At 34.7% G+C, this 26814-nt stretch overlaps 1 protein-coding gene across 1 annotated transcript in view; it reads right to left on the minus strand.

The window, feature by feature from the left end:
- The window catches only part of LOC138712054 (neurotrimin-like), a 236606-nt gene that overhangs the window by 24143 nt on the left and 185649 nt on the right, over positions 1–26814 (minus strand). The window contains exons 7-8 of the mRNA XM_069843449.1: positions 22472–22540; positions 6628–6735 (exon numbers count right to left, since the gene is read on the minus strand). Coding sequence (XP_069699550.1) covers positions 6628–6735; positions 22472–22540 — 177 coding nt within the window. The remainder of the gene's footprint in view (positions 1–6627; positions 6736–22471; positions 22541–26814) is intronic.

Raw genomic sequence — 26814 nt, forward strand, 5'->3', positions numbered from 1 at the left:
AAAAATTAATATTCTGCACCAAATAGGAAAAAAGTTGTAAAAAATACCGTCATCTGCCCTTGAAAAAGGGAACTTCTTTGATAACGAAAATGCTTTACAAACTTGGCTTGACGACATCCTTAACTCCAAACCAGCAGATTTCTTTAGACGTGGAATCGAAAAACTACCCAACGTTGGTATAAAGAAATGGGTAATGTAGGATAATATATTATTTCTTCAATTTATTTCCATAAAATCGTTTGTAAAAGCGATAAGACGCTAAGCACATTTGCATGAATTCAATATTAAATTTATTTAATTTTATTCGCATTCATAATCCTTATAAATTAGAACAAATTCGTTAAATCTAAATATCACAGTGACACTTAATCGAGAGCATAAACGTTTCAAGCACTTATAGGGACATTACTAATCCTCTGTAACTTCCCATCCACCTGGAAACCTCTCATTCACGTTAAAGATTCTTTTACTCGTCGAAAATCTAACAAACAAGCCTTCAAGACTTTTACGTATCTTCCGGAGAACGAAATGCTTGGAAACTTTACTGTTCGTAAAATTCAATAAATTCCCTGTCTGGAATTTCAACCAGAGAATATCCTATGTAAAAACAATAATGCAAATAAAATTTTATTACTCTTAAAGAAATGCCTTAATATGCTAGAGGAGACTGGAATGTCCAAAGATAATCAGCTTGTACATTTCCTTTCATAACAGTTGTTTACATCTTGATTCACCTAGACTTGAATTCGTTTCCCGATGTGAAATGTAACGCTCAAATCAGTCTGAATAACAAGACATAATATGAATGTCGCAATTTTGAAGAAACAACCCTTAAATAAAAGAAGTTCTGTGCAACGCAGAATATTTTGCGAGGTTCTGCTTGTATCCCACATACGGGTTGCTTTCCTTAGCTAATTATATTGCCATTGCAGAGAAAGCTGTGTTGTGCACCTTCTCTTGAGAGGCAAGTGAACTGAAATTGAAAACTCGGGCTTAAGCTGCGAACTTTTCACACGAGAAGCGCGATGCTGCTTTGAAGTAGGATGTGAATAGGCAGACTCTTTTCTCCGGGGCGTGGACTGAAATGAAAACGAACTACACTCAACATTTCTTGGAACAAGATGGGGCTATGCTTCACGCTAAAAAAAGCAAGGCACATTTTTCTCTACGCTAAAGAGACACACAGACCTCTTCATCGTACATATTACACATCATCATCATCATCATCATCATCATCATCATCATCATCATCAGGCATATAGGCCTAGATTATAGTCCCAGAAGGACTGTTACGGTCAACAAAAGTTTCCAGCTCATCTCTTCATTGGACGTCCAGTTGATCTCCTGCCTCTAGGTTGGTAATGCAGGATTGCACGGGGGATTCTAGTCATACACATATGCCTCACATGTTGACGCCAGTTTATCTTGATAGTGACATATTATGTCTGTTAGTATAGAGTTCATTTTAAGTTCCTTTAACATGTCTTCATTTCTTTTATGGTCTCACTTAATATAGCCAGCTGTTCGGCGCATGAATCTCATTTCACTAGCAGTGATTCTACATGCGTCACATTTCCTTAAGCCTTGGTTTTTCTGAACCGACGCATGCAACGTGCGAGGCCCGTCTCGCACAAATCCGGACTACACGAGAGATAGTGAGTGGTTTCTATAACTGCGAGATGCGAGGTCTGCGCACCTCGCAGCCATAGAAACTACTATCTCTCGTGTAGTCCGGATTTCTGCGAGGCAGGCCTCGCACCTCGCACGTCGCATGCGCCGGTTCAGAAAAACGAAGGCATTAGAGTCCATGCTTCACTTCCTTAGCGCAGAACTGGTCCTGCTAAGGTTTTATACAGACTAGAGAGGGTATGTCGCTGAACTAGAGATTGTTTCATGATTCTATTTATGATATCCATTGATTTATTATACTGTAAAATTTTCTCATGAATGTCTGCTAAGAAAAATAATTTGTAGCCAAGATATTTAAATTCTTTAACTCTTTCCAAAATAATTTTAGTTTCGTCGGTAGAAATTTACACAGATTATTGACCTGATATGAGTTTAAAATTGTATATGAACCTTTGTAAATCGTCCTCTGAACAGGCCAGCAAAATTAAATCATCTGCAAATAACAATATTACGCAGAAATTAAAATAAGCACTACTTGGTGTGCGAAGCATGCTATAAATGGCAATGCATTTTATGACGAAGAGTACGCTCAGATTTTGTTAAAATTATAAACGATAAGAAGTTTGAGAGGCGATATAGAAAATGACAGATGTATATAATTGTATAGCCTAATGTGGCGAAAAAGAAGATATAAATAATCATACATTGTTAACATGTGTTAAGAAAGATTGAAGTGAACGCAGTTTTACGAAATAGGAATGGCTACATTTTAGTAATAAACTTACATTAGCCAAAATATCAAGAATTCAATAAAAAAAATAGATAATAAAATCCTAGGAAAATATTTTTTAGAAAGTACTAGAAAAGCGAACGAGAGAAATAAACATCCAAAAAGAAATGTAAAATAACATTAATTTTAAGATATATGTATTTAATTTAAGTAAACCTACCTACGCATATAGGCTCTAAAATGTTTCAGTCTCTAATCTCTGGAAATAATAACGATATCGAGGAACGGGAAGCTACGTTGTATTCCCCTTGACTTACTTCGGACACAATAGCATCAAAATGGGAATCTCGAATACAAGGTAATTTTCGAGAAAAAATATCTCTATTCCGCCAACATTCTCGCCGTCATAACTCCGCCGCATGCATAGTGAGAACAAAGCTGATAAGTGCGCCGAATAGAGTTCCTCGAACTCTATTCGTAGTGCAAAAGATAACCCTCTGCCCCCAAAGCATATGGACGGTAGAGGCCGGCAAATTAAAAAAAATAGTCATTTTGATTTTCCAAACAGACTTTTCTCTACACAAGGAGAACCAAGGGGCTCAGATAGTCGCCTTATTCACTGTAGCATCTGCTCGTGTTTACTACTAATCACCAATTAAATCGAGCAAATCCGTTGCACTTTTTTCTAGACTCTTTTCTGACTACCTAAAATGTTTGTCTCAAATCTCCGGAAATAATGTTGATATCGAGGAACGGGATGTGGTGTTGTATTCGTCCTTGACTTACTTCGGACACGATAGCATCAAAATGGGAATCCCGAACACAAGCTGATATTCGAGAAAGAACCACTTTTCCGCCAACATTCTCGCCGCCATAAGTCCGCCGTATGTGTAGCGAGAATAAAATTGATAAGTGCGGCGAAAAGAGCTCTTCGAACCTTATGTATAGTGGAAAGCACAGCCCTCTGACTCGAAGCATATGGACGGTAGAGGCGGGCAAATTTTCAAAAAATGGTAATTTTGACTTTCCAAAATAGGCTTTTCTCTACTCAAGGAGACCGAAGGGGCTCAGAGACCCGCCCTTCTCACTGTAGCATCCCCGTATGTTTAATAGTAATCACATATAAAATCGAGCAAATCCGTTGCACTTTTTTTCTAGACTCTTTTCTGACTACCTAAAATGTTTCAGTGTCTAATCTCGAAAATAATGGCGATATCGAGGAACGGGATGCGGTGTTGTATTCCCCCTAGACTTACTTCAGTCACAATAGCGTCATAATGCGAATTCCGAACACAAACTGATTTTCGAGAAAAAAAAATTCCAAGCCTCTATTTCGCCAACATTCTCGCCACAATAACTCCGCCGTATGTGTAGTGAGAATAAAGCTGATAAGTGCGGCGAATAGAGGTCCTCGAACTTTGTAGTGAAAGGGAGAACTCTCTGCCCCCATATATATGGACGGTAGAGGCAGGCAAAAAATGGCAATTTTGACTTTCCGAAACAGACTTTTCTCTACACAGCTAAATTGAAAATTGGACATGTGATAAATGAACATTTTACTCAAAATAGTCCATAACACCATCCCGTAAAATATTTACTATTTCTCCTTAATCCGTCTGTGTAGTTGAGACAAATACGTACAGTAGTGGCAAAAAAACCGCACCGACCCTTGTAGCTGATACAAAAGAATCCTGTGCTGTGTATTGTATCAAACTGTGGTATTTTGCTATTTAATGTAAAAATACGCAGTTATCTTTGCCGAATAGAGGAAAAAATGTAATAGGCCTATTGGTGCCAGATGAAAATAAAACTCTCAAAGTTTGTAACTTTGAGGCACTGAAGGAAACAAAAGAATCGAACAAATACAATAAATTTCATTGTTACAATTAATTATAAGAGTACAAGACGGATGTGTTTTGTGACTAGCAATATTTGAATCTGTGACTCTGAAATCAGCTACAAGGGTCGGTCCTGTTTTTTCTGCCTCTACTGTATATGCATCACAAAACATATTGCGAAATTATACTTTTTCCCATAACTGAAGTTTTCTCTTCGGTTAGCCATTAACGCTGTTACATTAGGATTTAAAATGAAGTCCATATCTTTACTGAATTTGTTTCTAGAGAATATAATTATTGTTTTTAGAATCCTTGATTATGGAAAATTATTAGTTTGGTTTCAATAAAAGCTGAGGCCACATTTGGGTCTGAAAACACTCTTGCAGGCAGGAGCCACTTTTTCCTCCTTACATGTGGGCTCTCCCCTGAGATTGTCTGGGCATCCCCGAGTAGTCGGCCCTTGTCATGTCAATTCACCTCGACAAGGAGCCGTGTGAATGACCGCGGTTCAAACAGCTGAAGATATGCAGAAGGTATTTGTAAAGCCCTGGCTATAAAGTGGCTCCATACTCCAGAGACTTCAATACCCTTTTAGGCTTCACCGGAATGTTTCTCTTCAATTCTTCTTCGAGCCAAGTGTTAAAAAAAATTCGTCAAAGCTCTCCTGAAACTTAACGCACCCTCGCATGTATCCGTCTTTAAAAAATTAAATTCATAACAAAATAATAGCAATTAATTTCCATTATATAAATATAAAATACTTACTGTTAAATGCCCGATATTATTTTATATTATTATTACACCGTACGTAATTAATTAATAAATAAGCAAAATGTTTAATTACCTGACCTATGATAGGAATTATTACTTAATTATGAATTAAAACTCGCTTCGGAGTAGGGATCGAACTGAGGACCCCCAGTTCTACGCACTGGGTGCTATACCACTGAGCTATGCCGAAGTACAGCATCGGATCGAATCTTTCTCCTTTGTATTTTTTTCCCTCTTTGTGGCTGTAGGACTAAAAAATTAAGACCTTCACATAGATTACGTTAGGAAGTTTAGTGCCCTTCCGTGAAAGGCAATGGATATGGTTAAATCTTCGCATAATACCTAACCAGAACTTACACTTTCGAATTACTTAAGTTTTTCCACGATTTCAAAGTAAAAAAGTTTATCTACAGGTTTGCAACAATATATTAATCTGTTTCTCACTGGCTCTGATTCTCTCGAAATGAATTTAATATTTTTCCTTTTCATTATTGGGAATTATAATTCGTTGTTTTAAAAAATTCCTTTTGAACCTTTCTACAAATTTTGTAAAAGATGATAACACAACAATGGAAATATCCTCTCTGTGTGTGCGTGTGCTCGCGCGCGTGTGTATATCATAAACACAAAAAGTTGCTTTATATGGACTGTAGGCACTATATAACTTATGATGCAAAAATGTACTAAAAACCGTGGAAATAAAAACACATTATTCTGAAGTTGTTTTCATATAGGTAACCAATATAATTGAAAAAGTATCTTTCCTGTATTAAGTACTAAATTTTACCAACTTCATTACAAAACTCCACTAAAAAAAAGTAGTACATTTTATTTAGTGAAATTATATTTACAACTTCATCATGAATGTTCAAAAAATAATAAGTTCCCTTAAGGGAGCAGTACACCTTCGAAAGACGAGAAAAATATATATATTTATTTCTTTTGTCGAAAGTACTTTCCTCAATTTATATTGGTGCAAAAATGATTAAATACGGTACCTAGTTTCTTTTTTAGTTGCGGCCTAAAACGTAAGTCTGTGTTAATTTAATTGACCATTTAAATATGGACAAAATTAATCATCTCCGGAAAGTTTATCACTCATTTTCTGTAACTGAATTTTTGCAAATCCCTGTTCTTCATAGCTTTCACAGTCATTATAGATTAGTTTATGAAATTTTGCGTGCAAGTACATTCCATACCGGACATCAAACCCTGCCTTCGGCATTGTTTTGTCGTTAATAATTCTTTGTGAAAATAATTAAATTTTGGAATTATTGGTAAAAATTTGCTAAACATTTTCTTTTTTTATATATTCAACTGATACTGGCTGGATTTATAAATACATTCATTATGAATATATTAGACAAAACAGCAATAAAAAATTATTCAAAGTTGTACAAGATATCAGTGAAACCAATTTTCCTTCCACTAATTGCACCCCTCAATTTAAAAATACAATTATTCTTAAAAAATAAAAGCTTTCTTGATTCTAAAAGTTGGTTATTAGTCTTTAAGTATTGTCTAATCACTAACAAAATTTCAGCGCAAAATTAATTCAGGATATTTAGAAATTAAATTATAAAGCTTACTGAATTTATATTAGTGGGAGGTGTACATATCCCCTAAGGTAGAATTATATTCCACAAATTTATTACGAACCTCTCTCTTTGGTTATCTTCTCCGGATCTGAGAGGTCCACTATCTCGTTGTCGGCTTCTTCCGCCTCTGGTTCTGGCTCCTTCTGACGGGATTTCTGCTTCTTTTCCACTGAAACATGATTAACAGATATATAGCTCATACGTTTAACGAATAAATTTTAGTCTTCAATAATAACGGAGAATATCCTCCGTCTTATTACTGCCAGGTCTGAAGAGTAAGGCACCAGTAAAAATTCTAATGTTTCACGGTTACTCTACTCGAATTCTGGAACTTTATTTCACTGTGTTAGATCTCCTAATAAGATCAAAACGAAGTAATGATTTTTCTTAAGTTCATAGTAGTAATTCGATACTAATTTTCAGGTGTTTCTAAAATGTATTTTTATTTAATAGTTCAGTATAGTTATCATGCTTCTGCTATTTAATTTTAAGAGAAAGGTGCAAATTTCGTTAATATATCTGTACAGAGTGGAAGTGAAATAACTCTGTAGATTGAAAGGGGCGATAGGGCACATTTAAGTGAACCGAAAATCTGTATTACGTTTTGTGATTAAATGCACGGTTAATTAGAAAATTAAGTTGGAAGTTCCAGTATCGCCGCTAACACAGTTCTTCTTTTCTTAATGTAGGCGTAAGTGGTCAAAGAGCTCAAGTCTGTCTCACTATGCGAAACTCCCTCTCTCACTACAACGTTGCAATCTGTTCGCATCGTTCAGTAGCTTCAAATTAATGGTTTTTAATTAAATTTAGACGAAAACCGTCAAGGCTATTGAAATGCATAAGAAGAATAAATTATTTTTCCATTAGATTTCCAATCGATATGGACAAAAATAACATAACATAAGCACATAAGCGTAGTCATTATCAATAAGTTAGTTGATATCGTGCTTCCTGTAATAACCCATATTTTCAGTTCTTCAGTTATCACATCTGTTTATCCGCAACTCTGGAAAACAGCCTTGGTACGCCCACTTCCTAAAGTAAATTCACTAACTTCTGCAAAAGACTATAGGCCAATCTCCATTCTTCACGTTTTATCCAAAGCCCTGGAACGCTTCATTCATAAGCAGTTGTCAGACTACCTAATATTGGACTATAGCAAAGCCTTTGATTCTGTTGACTTCGATCTACTATTGACTAAACTACAAACGCTACACCTTTCTGATAGTGCTATCACCTGGATGTACTCCTACCTTACTGGCCGCCAGCAGCGTGTCATATCTAATAATCGTTTCTCATCCTGGCGTACTGTAGATACAGGAGTTCCTCAGGGATCAGTATTAGGCCCCTTGCTCTTCTCTATTTATATAAATGGAATTTCTAAATCATTTAAGCACTGCAGATATCAAATATATGCAGACGACGTTCAATTGTATATTTCAGCGCGTCCTGATGCACTAAATGATAGCATTAATAGTCTTAATGAAGATCTTGATTCCATCTCTTCCTGGTCTCAACAATTTGGGCTTAACCTAAACGCATGTAAATCACAGGCTATTCTGTTCGCGAACTGTAGATTAATTCCTGAAGTCAACGACCTGAATATTCCACCTGTGAAACTGGATAAAACAATCATCCCGTTTAGCTTTACCGAAAAAAAATCTCAGAGTGCATTTCGAATCTAATCTTAGTTGGGATACGCATATTAAATATACATGTAAGAAGGCATTCTCTATTCTCCATTCACTAAAAAGATTGTATCATTATCCATCTAAATTAAAACAGACGCTGGTACAGACACTCATTCTACCTCACTTCGATTATTGCGACGTTTTGTTCAGTGATCTCAGAATTGATTCCGCCCAGAAAATACAGCGTGTTCATAACGCGTGCGTCCGCTTCATTTGTAATGTTCGATACTATGATCATATCTCACCTTCTTTCGAGAAGTTATCATGGCTTAGGTTACATGAGAGGAGAAATCTGCACTCACTTTCTCTCCTATATCGAATTATGCACACTTCATCCCCCTATTATTTATTCGCTCGTTTTCATACTCTCTCTCGCTATCATAATATTAATACTCGATCACAACGCGATAACACGCTAGAAATTCCACTTCACACATCATCTCTGTATTCCTCATCTTTCACTGTTGCTACCTCTCGTCACTGGAACTCTCTGCCGCCTGAAGTCAAGGGCTGCCGAACATTGAAATCTTTCAAATCCAAGTTAGAAAATTATCTTATGACGAGTTGCCAAACTAACTTATTATTATGACAAGTGTTGTATTGCATGTTTCCACGTATTCACATTTTTTATGTTCTAGTGATATTTAACTTATTTTATATTTTTGTTTTCATATTTTCCGATAATGGTATATCTCTAATGTGATAAGTTGAGCTATATATAAACATAATTTTCCTTACTGTGTATACTTAAAAATACTGTATTCATTGTATGCTTTGTACTGTACTATTGTATTACTACTATTAGTATTATTATTACTATTAGGCCTGTTATTATTATTTTATTTATTATTATTATTATTATTATTAATATTATTATTATCATTATTATTATCATTACAATTCTTATTTATTATTATTATTATTATTATTATTATTATTATTATTATTATTATTATTATTATTATTATTATTAATTGTCTTATTTCTTTATACTTTGTAGGCCTCATTTAATTTTGACCTGCTGTTCACATTTTATTATGCTTTTTTCTTTCTTTCTGTATGTTATATATTATGTCTGATTTCTTCTTACTTGTTGTTTACATTTTATTATTATTATCTTATTCAGTTTTGTGTGTGCTTTGTAAATTTGTAGTGTTTCTATAACGCAGTTTTTACTCCTGGTTGAGTGTTAGAGAAGGCCGTATGGCCTTAACTCTGCCAGGTTAAATAAATCGTTATTATTATTATTATTATTATTATTATTATTATTATTATTATTATTATTATTATTATTATTATTAAAAATCACTGTTCTACTCTCAATAGTTCCCGAAGGGCGTGTTAAACATTTCGGGGGAAAAAATCTGAGAAAACTATTAACTTTCCACCTTCTTCTTACATACAACATGAGCTATTCGCTCTGAATATCTGCAGGGTTATTTCACTTCTACAGTGTATATTATATTCCAACAGGATTTCCTCAAAATCTATAAGTTCTTTGTAAATACAAATAGGCATGGACAAAAATCACGATTCTACTCGCAATAGTTACAGAAGTAGAGGGAGTTAAACATTTGTATATTTTTTTCTCAGGAAATTACGAACTTTCCACTACTATGGCTTTACACTTTTTATTTAGTTAAATACAACATGAGGTATTCACTCTGAAAATCTACAGGGTTTTCACTTTCACTTGTTTTCCTCAGAAACTATAAGTCCTTTGGAAATAAAAATAATTGTCATGTTTAATATACACTACCTGTACATTACTTAGCAATTTTAACGTTTTAATAACATAGTACTTATTTTTTTAATTATGAAAATTTGTTTAGTATTCTATTCAACCGGACAACTTTTACATCGTAATTCGAAAATAACTTAAGATAATTTAATGAAAAGTTGCATGCATAGTTCTCCCACATGGACAACATACTCCAGAATCTTTAAAGAAATATTATTGGTCAAATGTTTAAAAAAAAATGTAATATGAAAACAGTATATATTAAAAAAAAATAAGTCAAACCTTTTACATTAGGTAGAGATCATAGAATAATTTACTCACATGGGAGAATATTATATATGCATGCAAAAGTTCATTAAACATCTTAAGTAATTTTATGCTCGACCATGCCGAAATGTAGTAATTATACATCTGGTAGCAGACCTTTAATGCATGTCATTAAAGTACACCTACTCATTAAAGGTCAGGTCTTTCAGCCAATGACGACTCAGGTTACAACTGTTCAGCCAATGACAGGTCAGCTTTCTACCGTTATAAAACTGCAAGTATCGGTTTTTCTCGGATATGCAATCGAAAGAGAATTAGCGAAAAGTCACGGAGGCTGGAAATCCAATACTGTCGCAGAAGGTTATGTTCTGTTACTATAATAATTAGCGTTAATTGTAAATAATATTCAAATAAATTCAATTTGTCATCTCGTTTTTCAATGTCTAATTTAATTTCAATGTTATCTCTGTAGGTTCTTATTGCCTAGCAAGGTCAATGTGAACATCTGTTCCTCGGAAAAAATCAATACTTTCGCGTCTGCGCACATCTCATAACATACGGGACATTGGTCAAGGTCAGATACAAAGAAAATTAATAATATCAAGTTAGAAATATGGTCGAGCATAAAAAGTCGTATGAAACTCGCCTATAATGGTAATTAAGAAGCTCGTATGAAAATTATGAAACTCGCTTGCGCTCGTTTCATAAATGTCCATACTCGCTTCTTAATTACCTTCATTATAGGCTCGTTGCATAATGTACTATTTTAGTTACAGGCTACGGTAAAAGCTGTCCGGCAGAACAAAATACTCCACAAATATCCAAAATTAAAAAAGAACTGTTAGTATTACAATTGCTCAGTGATACAGATAATGTATATTTAGCAAGCTAATTTTTATTTCCAAAGGCAATATAGATTCTGAGAAAAAAAAGTTGAATTGGTTTAAATTATTCATCTAAATGAGGGGCTGGAAAGCAATGGTGGATTGTTAATGTTTAGGTGAGGGATTTCGACTTTTTCCATTGCTGGTTGTCACAATAAAAACTTATGACACAACGTTTCGAAGGGTGGTTCTCCCTTCGTCTTCAGGTGAAAGGAAGGAGAGAAGAGAAAAACCTACTGTTGGGATCGTTACGTACAGCTATTCTGTATGACTGATACATAGCTGTACGTAACGATCCCAACAGTAGGTTTTTCTCTTCTCTCCTTCCTTTCACCTGAAGACGAAGGGAGAACCACCCTTCGAAACGTTGTGTCTTAATTTCTGATTGTGACAACCAGCAATGGAAAAAGTCCAAAACCCCTCACCTAAACATTAAATTATTCAGTTAAACATGTAATTCCTATCTCAAATAATTTCTGTAATATGAAGAAGTTTTCTCAAACATATAATATCGAAATAGTTTTTAATTTCGATTTATATTTGTTTACACATGATCTCAGTTCCTATGTTTTTTTTAGAACTTTGAACATGTATTTATATTAGGTGATTTTCACGATGGCCATGACTAGTTCAAGATAGCCATGCGCCTCGATTCGTGACGTAGCCCGTATTTCCCATTAGCCACGGATTTACTCGTGGCTTACGATATAGACAGGCTCCGGCGAGAGACTCGCATTTCTGTATGACGCAAAGCAGATAGACAGCTGCACAGCATATACTGAAGGTTAGTTCATCCGCTGAATGATTAGGATTGTAAAGAACAATGATTGCAGATACGCATACAAATTTAAATAATTACTAGGCCTAAATAGGCCTATAATGAAGATAATGCTCAAAGTCTAAACCATATTTATAACTAGATATAGGCCTACAAGATTATAGGACATAATACAGTATCGAAAGTGATTATTAGTCTGTCAATACTCTACATGACACTCCTTGTTAAGTGGTTATTTCTTACTCGTATCACAATATTCTGATATTAGTTTGTTACAACCTACGACCATGACTATGCACACTTTAATGTAATTAAACCCTCTCATTATAAAATATATACCGCTTACGCTGAAATAGAGTTCTTAGTAGGCATAGGTACACGTTCTTTTTAATTACTATTGCCCGGTTTCTGGAAAGTTTCTGTAGGAGTTATCTAAGATTTAACGCGCTGATATGTTTGAGACGAGTTTCCGAAACAACAGTTATCGTCATCTTTACAGTTATCTGTAACTGCTAAGTGTGCCTCAGCCTGTAGTTAGTACTGATTCGAACAAATATCGACATGCGGCGCTACTGCATTACTGGTTCATAAACTATAACTGATATTAAATAATAATATAAACCGGAATTAATTAATTTACTATATTATCGGTGTAATTTAAAAAAAATTGGCGTTTTATTTACGTAACTTACGGTAAATGTTCTACTTTCTATGACATATTAGGATAATAATGTGTGTTTGTAAAAACAATTTCGAATACCTTAAGCTTAATTTTCTTCATAAACTTCAGATTCTATGTCGTCAGTCAAGGAATATTTTATTCTTGGGTGTTCTACCAATGCCAATGATATTCGGTCTCCGAAAAGTCCATTTGAACACATGAAAGCATTCATATGGACGAATGTAACATATTGTGCAATACCAATATGGCTGCCATAAGCACCACAGCTGACTGCGGTTGCAGTTTTGTAGCAGAAATTACATCTTTCTCTTTCTCCACTAATATTATTTACCTCGATGATCACGCCAAATAACAACAATTATTGCCTTTTTAATCATAGTAGTACTGAGATGGAAGTGTACATGTACACTATCGTTTATCACACGGTTTCTTAATTAAAAAGCCTTGCTCCTACTAGTACAGAGCTCACTGTCATATTACTACTGAAAACTTCTGCAAATAAAAATAACTATAAATAACTAAAAAAAATCACTAACAAAATACTAGTGAAGATATCCATGGACTATAAGAGATACTAAAATTGAAGTTACCTCAACTGTTAGTTAAAAGATCTGATAAATCTACATTTAACTTTTCGGAAACTCATGGAAGTTACCAGTGTAGTCAAATTTATAAGTGCAGTTAAGTAACTGACAGTTAAATGAAGTGTACCAGAAACCGGGCATATGAGTTGTAAATGGCCATGTAAATTGTTTTTTTTTTGTTTTCCTCAAAATCAAACCTATTTTCCAAATACAGAAACAGTAGGCTAACAGTCTACCGCACTTGCCATTTATATTTATAATTTGCAAAATTCGTAAAATATTAGGAGACCTTGAAAAAATAAAGAAACGCAAGTAAGATAAATTTCAAATTATCACAAGTAAAATCAAATTGCACTAACATACGGAAATTTTCTTAGCTAATTTATTAAATCATGCGTAGCCACCAAAACTGTTTATAACATGCATGCTCTGTTAACAAACTGTAGGTAATAATATTTATTTTTTCAGTTTTTTTAAGTATCTTTAGAATCATACGACTAATCATTGGCCATCTTAACAAAGTTATTTATCAAAATTTTATTCACACAAAGGGCGACACTGTCCAGATTGTCCACAAGAGTCGTCATTCAATATTTTGTATATCTGACCTCAGTAATTTAATCCTGCAAATTTTGTGAACTACGGAGACCTGTTTTCCACATGTTAAGACAATTTGAATGCAGCCTTTTGCTAATAATGACATTGTATGCCACGCCAAACCAACAGTAAACACTACTTTATCAGTATTATTATTATTATTATTATTATTATTATTATTATTATTATTATTATTATTATTATTATTATTATTATTATTGTAGTTGTCGTAAAGCGACAAATCTTTTCACCTTCACCAGTTCCGTATCTCCGCTCTGCCCCACTCTTATTTTTGGCAACAGTTTGTTAAATTATTGCCAGCACACTCCTGGGTAAAGAATATTTGTACACTGAAAAGGAAACGGAAGTTTACCGAGCAACTCTGCAAAATCTGCTTTGTCCATGATAATTTGCAGCACGACTGTGATCGAACCTCGGCCTGTGACCAGTGAGCTATCCCTGGGCCAGAAACGCGGGTAAAAAGATGCTGTAGATACATAAATACAGCTTTATTAACACATAAATTATTTGGTTTGTTCATTCTTACATTCGAACGTTACGTAATTTCTTTAAATCTAACGTTTCCTGTAAACTTGCAATGAAATTGTATAAAATAAAAAAAAGACTGGCATGTGACGTCAAAAACACGACACTGACGGATGGTTGGGGATTACCCGGATTTATACGGCGTCACATCACCTCACCCACCCCCACGTCTGATGTTATCTCATTAGTACCAGAGCAAAGAAGCTGCAGTGATACCAACCCCCAAGACTAGAGCGTTTATCTCTCCGTGCCCGGAAGAAAGTAAAAAGTGGGAGCACGTACATTATTTAGTATTAAGAAAAAAAGTCTTTTTTTTTTAAGTTATATAAATTTCGCGACAGTTGGGATTCTCTGTGTTTTTAAATAACAAATTGTGGTTGAGAAATATCACCGCTTCCTGTCTGGACCACTGCGAGTCCTGCTTTTCTTTTGGACAATTAATTTGTGTCGCATTTACGTATCTCGCACACGTCCGTGTTTCAAAAAGTGTTCCCTCCGTACTTGTGTTCAGGGAGTAATAAGATCTTGAATCGTCCTCCCAGAAATTGTACTATAGCCTGTAACACGAGTATTAGCCACTGGCGAAGCTCAGCTAGTAGCGCGTTTGACTGTCGATTTGGAGTTGCGCTCGGGCGCGAGTTCGAATCCCGCTTGGGCTGATCACCTAGTTAGGTTTATTTCAAAGTTCTCCCCAACCGTAAGGCGAATGTCAGGTAATCTGTGAAAAATCCTCGGCCTCATCTTTCCAAATACTATTTCGCTATCACGAATCCCATCGACACTAAATGACTTAGTAGTTGACAGAGCGCAGTTAAATAACCAACAAAAATAGCGATATCAGTATTTCCAACCGTGTTGGAGCCCAAGAAGTAGATGGGAACAAAAAAAAAAAGAGGATAAAAGTAGAATTTGGAATATTGCAATGTATATTGTTTTGTGTGAGAACGAGAGACAGCGAGGAAAATATGTCAAATGAAACTGCATGGTTGGTAAATCCCCTAATGCTCATCTGAAAATTCCTGAATGGTGTTATAGGTCTCGCAAGTACGGATTACCGACGGAAGGAATGCGAATCGAACATTGAGATAAGGAAGAGCGGGCGACAGGAAAGGTCAGGAGAAGCTTGAATGATATTCTAGAATACAGTCGGAAGAGAAATAACATCAATAGAATCAGTCTTGCATTATGATAGTTACATTATGACTTTAGTTTGTTCCATTGCATGTGAATACGTGTCTTGTATCGCACGGTATTATTATTTCATTCGTAAACATATGTTGCGCGTTTAATTAGCTTCGAATTTTTCTCTTGCTACGTTCTTTATTTCCACAGCGATGACCTCATCTGTTCATCTTCTTGGAAGAGACAGTATTTCTATCGGCTCGCACCTCTCCCTCCTCGGCATGCCTACATACGTACATCAAAGCAGACAGCAACGCCACCATTGGTTTTCGGTAATCGTTCCTTGCGTCAGCTATACAGTTTCTTTCAATAAATCCTACTTTGTTAAAGGTAAGCCTACAACCAAAATATTCCTAGGAAGTCTCCAATGACTTGAGTTCTTATCATCAGGTGTCTGAATACAGAAGACAGTGGCCAACTGTATGTGGAGCAGAGATAAAACTTGTTTTTAACAAGTGCGCGCTGACGGCTGCAAACCAAATCTGAATGTTGCTGCCAAGCTTTTCCTTACCTAATAAGAGCTCTTGCGAGTGAACTGCGGGAGTTGTTAGAAAATTGATACAATAAATTGAAAAAAATATATATTAATAAACATTGCGAAAATTACATCACATGTAGGCCTATAGCGCACGCAAGGAACGATTACCGAAAAACAGTGGTGGCGTTACTGTCTGTTTTGACGTGTGTATGTAAGCATGCCGAGGGAGCGAGAGGTACGTGCCCATGGAAGTACTGCCTCTTTCAAGAAGATGAACAGATGGGACATCGCCTGTGGAAATGAAAAGCGTAGCAGGAGAAAAATTCGAAGCGAATTAAACGCGCAACATTATGTTTACGAATAAAATAATGATACTCTGAGAGGGGAACGCTCCATCACTACATAATAAAATAAACGCACTTGGAACAAGACACGTATTCACATGCAGTGGAACTGAAACTACAGTCGATTCAACGATCTTGGCCGTTGTCCTTGGTTGTTTGGCTAGTGAGCGAGCTGTGTGTTGCGTCATAAGAAAGAAATTTAATCACAAACGTGCATAGGAAGGGTGGAGGGAAGAGAAAGAATGAAAATAATATCTATGCTCGTAGCTAAGGGACATTGTTTAGTCAACAGACGTAGTGGTTAGTAACGGGATGTATGGAAAGATATTGTGTTTTAAGACTATACCGTGACACGATAAGAAGGAAGTGTTGGGTGTTATAACTGTGCGATCTGACCTGTACGACCCAGCTCGTCAGTAGTGATGAGTAACTCGCTCTTAGTCTATCTATTTACTTTCCGCAGGGGCCAAATTCCCTGAATAAAGCTGTAAAACAGTAATGTAACTATCACAATGCAAGACTGAATAGAGATGGGTAAAAAAGCTGGAACAGCTGTTACACTGCTCCAGTGATAACTTCAAAGTTACACATAGTTCCAACAGGTAAACAGTTCAGTTTCTAAACAGTTTTTCTCTTCTTTGTTGTCTGAAAAAGCCATGTGTAGCGCTATCATTGACCTCTAATCGAAAGTAGATATAATATCCATGTTCCACACGGCTTTCGTGCAACAGTAGCCTACGTAGGATCGCGAAATTTAATTGTACGAATCAAATTCCCTAATAAATCTCCTTATTATTAGCTGTCCATTGATACAGAATATGTTCATGGTGCCCTGACATAGTGTTAATTATTAATATACTGCGAAAAATATCATCGGCTAATGTCATCGTTATTAAATTCTCCTAGGGTTATATGCATTATTTTTACTAAAATCGATTTATTTTGAATTGTAGTTATTTACTGTACCCTTAATAGTAACCTACGAAAACTATCTTTCGTTGTCATAATACACTGAACAGCTGATTTAAAGACGATTCAAGGGCCTTGAAACATGTTCTCGAAGCAGATGAGAGGTTGAAACATTTGGCACTGATGTTGTAAACATATTCTTATGAAACTGTTTCTTTGAAACTGTTATTTTGGAACAGTTTCGTTCATGAAACAGTTACAGTCGAAACTGTTTCTTAAAAGGAACAGTTTATCCTATCTCTATAACTGTGCGGCCTGACCTGTACGACCCAGCTCGTCAGTAGTGATGAGTAACTCGCTCTTAGTCTATGTATTTACTTTCTCCGGGGGCCAAAATCCCTGAATAAAGCTGTAAAACAGTAATGTAACTATCACAATGCAAGACTGATTCTATCGATGTCGTTTCTCTTCCGACTGTACTCTTGAATATCATTCAAGTTATCTCGTGACCTTTCCCGTCGCCCGCCCTTCCTTATCGAATTGTTTCTTTCACATTCCTATCGTCGATAATCCCTGCTTGCGAGATCTATACAAGTATATACAGAAAAAGAACATCATATGATAGGAACTGAACATATCATAACAGCCCTGCAGTGTTGTTTTGTAGTGCGTGTTGTATTTTCATTTGATATGACACTGCAGAAGCTAAAATATCTGAGATGTTGTTACAGTGTCGTTTTAAACTTATTAATTAAGATCTTTTCGAAATTTGTAATTATGAACTTGTTTAAGTGTCATTGGATAGATATAACAAAGAAATCATAATTATTCACTGTAAATATAGTAGGGGATTATGATAATTGCTTATGTTAATCTATTCATAACTACTTGCATGCAGACTTGTAAAGCAATACTGTAGTACAGGGTAAACCGTAAATGAAGTCATTAATTTCAGAGGACTATTCTTTGAGTTTAATCCTAGATGATATACTGTATACCCAGATTGCTCGGCCTTATAGGCTCTGACGGTAACAACTTTTGTCAGGTTTACTATACTGTCATCTAGTTGTTACATAAGGAGTCACGTCATAACTCCCATTTGAATTGCATTAGCGAATGTACTGCCATCTCGTGTTCGTTTACGGCGGACGGGTGGCGATCCTGGCGGTTGTTCTCTTCAAAGTGCTAGCTATTTTAACGTAGGGATGAGCAATCTGTTATATATATGATCTAGGGTTTAATACAATTTTGCTCGTTTTTGCTTCCTTTAAAATTGTTTTATAAGAAGTATTTCACAGTCCCGGAAAAAACCTTTGACTTAATTCTCAATATGCTAATTCAATTTAATAGAGCAGTGTATTATGACAATAAATGATTGAAAGAATCTTAGTTTTGTCCTTCAAATTTGCATAAATTTGATCCGACAAATTCAACTCTAAGGAATTTTACAAAGCTCCATTTGTTCGTATCAAATTTTTGTACATCTAAATTACAAAATTAAAATTCTCTCAATGATTTATTATCACAATACACTACTCTCTTAAATTGACTGAACATATTTGGAATTAATTCGAAGGCTTTCCCAAAATAAGCTAGGAAATATTCCATATAAGACAATTTTTATCTCGAAAAAGGAGCAAAAACGAGCAAAATTGTATTTAACTTTTTTCTTTGAAATATCTGAAAGAATAAGCTCCTAAAATGTAATTAATGACATTACTTTACGGTTCAGCCTGTATACATACAGCTGCGGAACCTTAATTTCTCGTGAAATACAGATTCTAGGGATTCTGACTTAGTGGGCACAATAATAGTCGGTTAGCCTTCGTGATTCTGAGAACCGGGTATTTCTCACTATTTTCATCCTCCTACGTTCGTCACTGCACATACTGAAAGATGGTAGGAGTAATTACCGCACCTGCAGGTTGGAGGTTGTGTATACAGGAAGTGGAAGGAGTCACGAAGGTGCTCTTTCTGCACTCATCAAATTTAAAAACAATAATTAATGCTCAGCAATAAAAAATATTTGTATATCCTTTTTCAACAATTATCACATCTTCATAATCACGCGAAAAAAATGATTTGGGAATCTTCTGTACCCTAGTAGTCATTGAATACCGTTTCTTATTTATCTGCTAACTGTAGTAACTACCCGTTACTGTATATAAGCATTATCACAGTAAAGTGAATCGACGATTAAAATTAGTATACTTCAATTTTACACGGAACCCCATTTTACCTGAGATAGATATATTAGAGCTATAAATACATTAGTATAATGTTTATATGACATTGATTAATGGAATCTAATATTGAGAGTATTTCTTATGTAAATACAATTCGATATAGGCCTAAATTACATAACATGGATGACTGTGATGAAATAAAATGGGAGAAAAAACAATCTTATGTTTAAATTGAGAAATTAGTAAAATGTTACAATTCTATAGAATAAGTACAATATTTTAAAATTTATATATAGGCTATGAATGAAAAAAATTAAATGAGATGAAATTACAGAATAAAATACAATCTTATGTTTAAATTGACAATTTTTATTAAATATATACAATATGACCTATACAAACAATTATACCAGAATTTACTGTCGAATCCCGCACAATAATGATATGTAAGTATTTTCTACATTGTACAATCTCTCCTCATTAAAAATGTAATTTCCATTTATATGTATCGCCAAAATGTTTACTTGTAAAACAGTGAGGGAATGAAGGAAATTTCCAGGAATATTTTTAAAAGGAGATTTCCCATTTTGCAATTACACAAAAGTAGGAGTGTAAAAAATAAGGAGATCTCCTAAAAAAAAGTAGACTTGGCAACACTGAGCGATATATCGACGATCGTTTCGATGTATCGATATAATATCTGCAAAATATCGATTATCGAAATTGGACTTGGAATATAGGCCTATTGCAATATTAACATATGGGTATTTAAATTATTTCCTTCATCCCTACTTGAAAGCCCTAGGTGGCTCGTCAGAAATTGGATCAAGCTCGTCTGGCCTACATCCATACTGACTACAGTTGTTCACAAATCTTTGCCTGGAAAGGATCCGATAATGAGTACTAGCGAAGTCATAGTAGCAAGTGCGAGTTTTCTAGTGATCCGTATGTTGTCGGATGAGGTATCACGAAGAAAACCCCGCTAAAAACGTAAACGATTTGTATCCTCCGTCTATCTGTTTGTATGTCTCTGTCTTTAACAGCGGCTGGGTATTTATTCACCGAGAAAGTCATAAGCAAATATGCAGACACACAGGAAGTTGGATATAATATGATATTGTATATAGATAAGTGAAGTAGTGGATGGACTAATGAGGAGATAAAGGGTTGGAAGAAGAGAGTTCCAAGCAGGCAGAGGGATAAATGGTTGGATAGATAGTAAAATGAATTGATGGATGGGTGGATGGATGGATGGATGAACAGTGGGACAGAGACAGAAGCAGAACTGGAAGGATGAACAGATGGACGGACAGACAGATAAGTATATCCATGATATTGAATTGCGTTCATATGCTGATATTACCAGCTCGTACCCTACTTCCTATTCTACGTTTCTCGCTGACGTGTGAGGTGTAGTAAGTTGTGTTTTGATAAACGGGGCGCTGAAAGCCCCGCTGGGCTTAATCTGCGGGTGGTGACGGAAAGTAGCTTAGCAGTATCTCTCTACGCTTTTGAGGGATTTAGTACGCCCATTAACCTAAAAAGCAAGTTTTCGTAATGATGAAAGCGATTATAAGAGTGAGGCGAACCAACACGTCCATCATGTCAGCATCTCGATGGCCTAATACTTGAGACCGTTCTTGTAACAACTACACGAGACCCTCTCTTCGCTGCGCTGTTGTTATTTAGTCGCTTATAAATGATCTCCAATATTACCAGCATCAATAACAACATAAACTGCATTATCATTTTTTTATTTAGCCAAAATCAGGGTTTTTATGTATGGGTACTCCATGATTATTAATGCCATTTTTATATTTTGATTATGACGGATTACGATTGGACGGAAAGTCCAGCACCTAAACATTTCACATAAAATACTGAGCATAGTATTATGGAATATTTTTTTACTATTTCGTTTATATAACTTCATTCCATTTTCGACCAATGAAGTGTAATGAAATTTTAAATTCCAACCAATCATAGTCATACATCGCGATAATTTTTGCAGCTCGATTTATCACTAACAATTTATCACATGGTCGTTCTTTTATTTAGTTAGTGTCGCCAATTGCTTTCCTATAAATCGATGAGCATGAATCCATTGTAGGCCTACAAAATAAAGTGCGAAATCCTACTTCTACATCTACATCTTCATCTTATAATTTCATGTCCATTGTCTCTAAAGAAAATGACACTCCTTCATAACAATTGTTCATTTAATTTATGTACTAATCACGTTATTTGTAACTATGTTAAGAAAATGTTTAAATTAAATTATGGTTTCAGCAGATAATGAAAATATATTTTTTATAATAACAAAAGAAAAGCGTAGCACATGTAATTAACATTGTTAAACTTGTATTTCACTTTTCTCAATTGGCATTACTGAATAATAACATATGCCTATTTCTGAACACATCGCCATGAGAGCCTAAGATCTCTTAACTTCCAAGTAGACGTGTACCAGTGAAATCCTTCTTCCCAACTGTGAAATAATGCGACATAAAACTAAACTTCAGTGGAAAGCAAGCAAAGTCAAGTATTTCTCCATAAATTAACAAAAATATTGCCACATTTTAATAGAAATTTATATAAAAGTTTCATATCTGAGTCCAAGCATAAATGGAACTTAATTTAATGTAAAAAATTCTTACGTGCTCATAAGAGAAATGACTACCTCTTTTAGTCCTTTTATTGTATAGAGATATAAATGATCTTTTTTTAAGATCGGAGAGAGAGATCAAATTCCATCCAAATTATTTTCTGTTAGAAGAAGGCCTTCTCTATATAAAACAGCCTAACCATATTTTATTTTAGGTAGGCCTACTGCATTCTATGTCATGTTCTTGTTCGAATACCATACTCTTAGAATGATCATAGTAAACAGTGTCACCTCACCAAGTTCTTTTACTGCACCAAGTGACACAAAATATTGTTCAACAATATATAAGAAAACGATGCAATGATATAATTATCAACGACAGTATGTAAAATGTATTATGTATTAGTTATTTCTCATCGAAAAGGACTCACCTTTCTCTGGGGGTAGACTGGGCTCTGTGGTGCTCATTGTTCTGTATTGTGTTGAGGGTTGAGGAATTCCTGTGGAAAAGACAGATACTATCAGTGAAGTGGACTTATAGTTAAGATTTGTAATGAAATAATATTACACTAAAATACTACAGAAATATTACTGTCACACACATGGAAAATGGAATATGATAACTTTCACATAATAATAGTTTAATACTATTTTTTATTTTCTTCCTTTCTCTTTGTCTCCTCATATGATTCACATATCTTAATGTCGTCTAATATCTGATATCTTCTTCTGCCCCGAACTCTTCTCCCGTTCACCATTCCTTCAAGTGTCATTTCTATTTATTTTCCTTTATTTTACTAACCTCACTTCTACAGTTTAGCTACAAAGTGTCAACGATTTGTTTAATGTTTCTAAAGTACCAACATTCTACGAAAAATGAATGCAATGACTCTTCCTCGGGACTTCATGACTCCAGAGTAGAATTGCAATCAAACAAAATTTTACATTTTTACATATTGTGTACATTGCCTATGTTATGCTCAGGATTAAGATAACCCACTTTTATATTCCTTACTCTATAAATTGATAATCCTTCGCATAACTAGATGCATTTATTCTTACAAAACTTTACCATTTGAGTTTTAAACAGCAAGAAGTAAGAGAAATTACATACTACTAGAAAATGTCTTGTTCCTTTCATGTGAAATCTGCCTTTTCAGTTATTCCGCTGAAGGCGATTGTAGTGCATCTTAATTAAGACCCTATCTAATTATTCAGAAAAGAATACGTGCACGACGCTCTTGATGAACGAATCCGTTATCTGAATCAGCTCCCTGAAACATCTACACCCCTTAGCTTCCGCTGGAAGATGTACTGTGTTGTTCTTCCTTTAAAAATTCTCCTGCACTGCATAAGCCCGAGAAGCGAAGAAGCGATCCACATCAAATGAAGAAAGCTCAGGTTTAACAGAAAGTCCCTGTTTCAGTTAACACTTTAATTAATAACGAGAGAAACTGGTATTGATCGTGTAGTTCGTAAATTAAATCTCAGTCGACGAATATTCACAAGACTTCACCGGCGACAGATTGACCTCTATCGTTGTGATATGTCTCTGCAATAATTTTGATGGTTAACAGTCAGTGGAAATTTGCAGAATTCGGAAGATTTATTACCAATCATCTGGTGAATTTTCCACATAATGCAGAAAACATTTGAAAATGAATGTATGTCAGATAGATCCTGGTGTTTCAGACATAACTCCAAGTACAGTAGAACCCCGATTATCCATCATTCTATTAACCGATTGTCGGATTATCCGACTGTCTTCATCTTGCTTTCTTTTTTTTCTACAGAAATATATGATATGATATATATAGCACGATATTTTTTTCGAGAGAGGATTATTACAAGATTACGCCCTTACACAGTATGGTGTACTGTTCAAGTTGTAGTACTGTATAACTTCTATAAAAAATTTCTTCCACGGATATAAAAAAAAATCGTGTTGTACCAAGTATCAAAAAGTGCAAATAGAGTGGTTTGGGGAACGAGAAACTGTGGCTCATCTCAGAATACGAGATTGGAATCACAACTGTATGCGATTTAATAACAATCAAGGATATAGTATATAAAGTACCGGTACGTAAATCTACAACATGCAACGTCCACTCTTCCTATCTTCCAATAGACAGCCATTATAAGAAGTTTCTTTGCAACTTCACAACCCGTTGTTAACAACCACACTTAAGTCAGTGAAGTACTGATCCACCACCTAGCGTATTCACTACAAGACCATTGAGGAGCTTACGAGCGTGTAAGCATATTCACTAAACTTACGAAAATCTTTTATGATACGGATTGTCCGATTTTTTCGATTAACAGTTCAGCCCACCTCCTTCATTAACACGGATAATAGATGTTCTATTGTGTGTGTGTGCGTGTGTGTGTGTATATATATATATATATCGAATTTCATTAAATTTATTGTATCTGTAGAATTTCAAGCGATGAATTAGTACATTATGCAACGAGCCTATAATGGCAGTAATTAAGACGCGAGTATGTTTGTTTATGAAACTCGCTTGCGCTCGTTTCATAATTTTCATACGAGCGTCTTAATTACCATTATAGGCAAGTTTCATACCACTTTTTATGCTCGACCATATTTCTAACTTGGAATTATTCATAAGTATTCATGTTATGGTTATCTAAGTGAAGAGCGGAACTGACCTTCTAAATTGTGAGATGTGCGCAGACGCGAAAGTATTGATTTTTTTCCGAGGAACGAATGTCATTGACCTTGATATAATCTAGAGGATAGCATAAAGATTAGTCTTGATATAACCTGGAAATTGATTTAGAATTGAAAAACGAGATGGCAATTGAATTTATTTGAATATTATTTACAATTAACGCTAATTATTATAGTAACAGAACATAACCTTCTGCGACAGTATTGGATTTCCAGCCTCCGTGACTTATCGCTAGTTGTCTTTCGATTGCATATCCGAGAATGATCGATACTTGCGCTTTTATAATGGTACAATGGTGATTTCTCATTGGCTGAACAACTGAACTATAATGAATAGGTGTACTTTAATGATGTGCATTAAAGGGCTACTACCAGGTGTATAATTACTACATTTCGGCATGGTCTAGCACAAAAAATAATATAAAACTAATGTCTTATATTATCATCTCGACATACCATTGAAATTGTGTACAAATTGCTTGTCTTCGATATTGTCAATAACAACCATTTATCTGCAAATAGAAATGCTCTACTAGAATCTATTTCTACATTTCTGAAGTATATATCTACAATTTTATGTTTGTTTAATATCCGTATGAGCCCTCTATAAATTATAACTGTTTATTTAATCGATTAATTGAAAATATTAACTAATTAATTTCAAAATCCGATGTGCCTTAATCGATTAATCGAATCGATTCAAAATTATCGTGTGGTGAAGAAAACTTAACTGCCTTGTATAGTCGGTATAGCACAAAATCTGTACCTATATCATTTGGTACGGTAAACGGTAAACTCTTAAGCTATGACTGACAGGTCATTATTGCAAATTGATGTTCTTGTCTTCTTGATTTAGGAAGAAAAAGCAAAACACTTTAAGTACAACTTCAAGTACTCACAAATCCCTTCTTTATAGCTTTCCTTTTTCTACTTCCTGGTTAGGCGACAATTTTATTTTACAAACTATGAAAAGGATGCACAGTGAATTATATTATATTTACGTACTTGTCCTTTGTAAAAATAACCACCTAAAGTTTGCAGGAAGATTGCAAATTTGGAAGAGAGTAAATGATCCGAATAATTAATGGAATTTATTAATTATTTCGTACACATGCATCTGAATTTGTCCATTAGTTGTTTATTAAACTTTCAAAGCCCAGTTTCCGGTGGTTCTAGATTATCTGTTTACTTTTAAAAATTGTGGGTGATTTCTTTTTATTCAGAGGTCAGTGAATTCAGTATTGTATATTTGTGAACGTTATTTACAAATATGGATTATGAGCCGTTGCGTGGAAAACTTGGTGAAAGTTTCGGATTAAAATTAAACGATTGTGGAAAGAAAAGCAAAATGTTGTAAGAAATGCGGAAAGTCGTTCAGTTATAGTGGAAGCACATGTAATGTGCAATATTATCTTAAACATATTCACCCTTTCTGAAGTGGATCTGCGTCTATTATTGTTGCTAGGCCTACTTCCACGTCAATTTTTCAATCGAATTTGGGGTACCTAATAATGAAACCTGTAAGTATACAGTGTTAAAGAAACTGGAATAACGAATAATCTTGTGAAGTACTGTCCATCTATTTACGTGTTTGGCAGAGAGATGTGACTATAAATAAATGTAAACTTCAAACTTTTTTTTAAACTTTTTGTATAGGCCTATATCTTCAGTGTTAATTACTACTTCTTAATAATTATTTTCACTATGCATAAATGAAATAAAATTATTTGTAAGAACGTGTGCTCTTCTTCATAGCATATTGAATTATTTATTATAAAAGGTAGTGTTTTTGTTCACACTTACAAACACTAATTCAAATTGGTTAAAATATGATCACATTATTAAAGGCATCCGGTTAACCAATCAACATTTCTAATCGGTCAACATCTCTCATGTAAATCAAAACTCACACGAAGTGCAGAGAACTCTTCTTTATCTACGTAATACATTTCACACGCAATAACCATTTTTACAAATTCCTACAGCAAAATAATCACATTTATGTTTCAATTTCATTAAATAAAACATACTAAAGATGGCAATACTATTTTTGTTTCCATCTTATATAATGACTAAATACGT

The sequence above is a fragment of the Periplaneta americana genome, chromosome 13 (assembly GCF_040183065.1).
Source record: "Periplaneta americana isolate PAMFEO1 chromosome 13, P.americana_PAMFEO1_priV1, whole genome shotgun sequence".
In the NCBI taxonomy this organism is placed as follows: Eukaryota; Metazoa; Arthropoda; class Insecta; order Blattodea; family Blattidae; genus Periplaneta; species Periplaneta americana.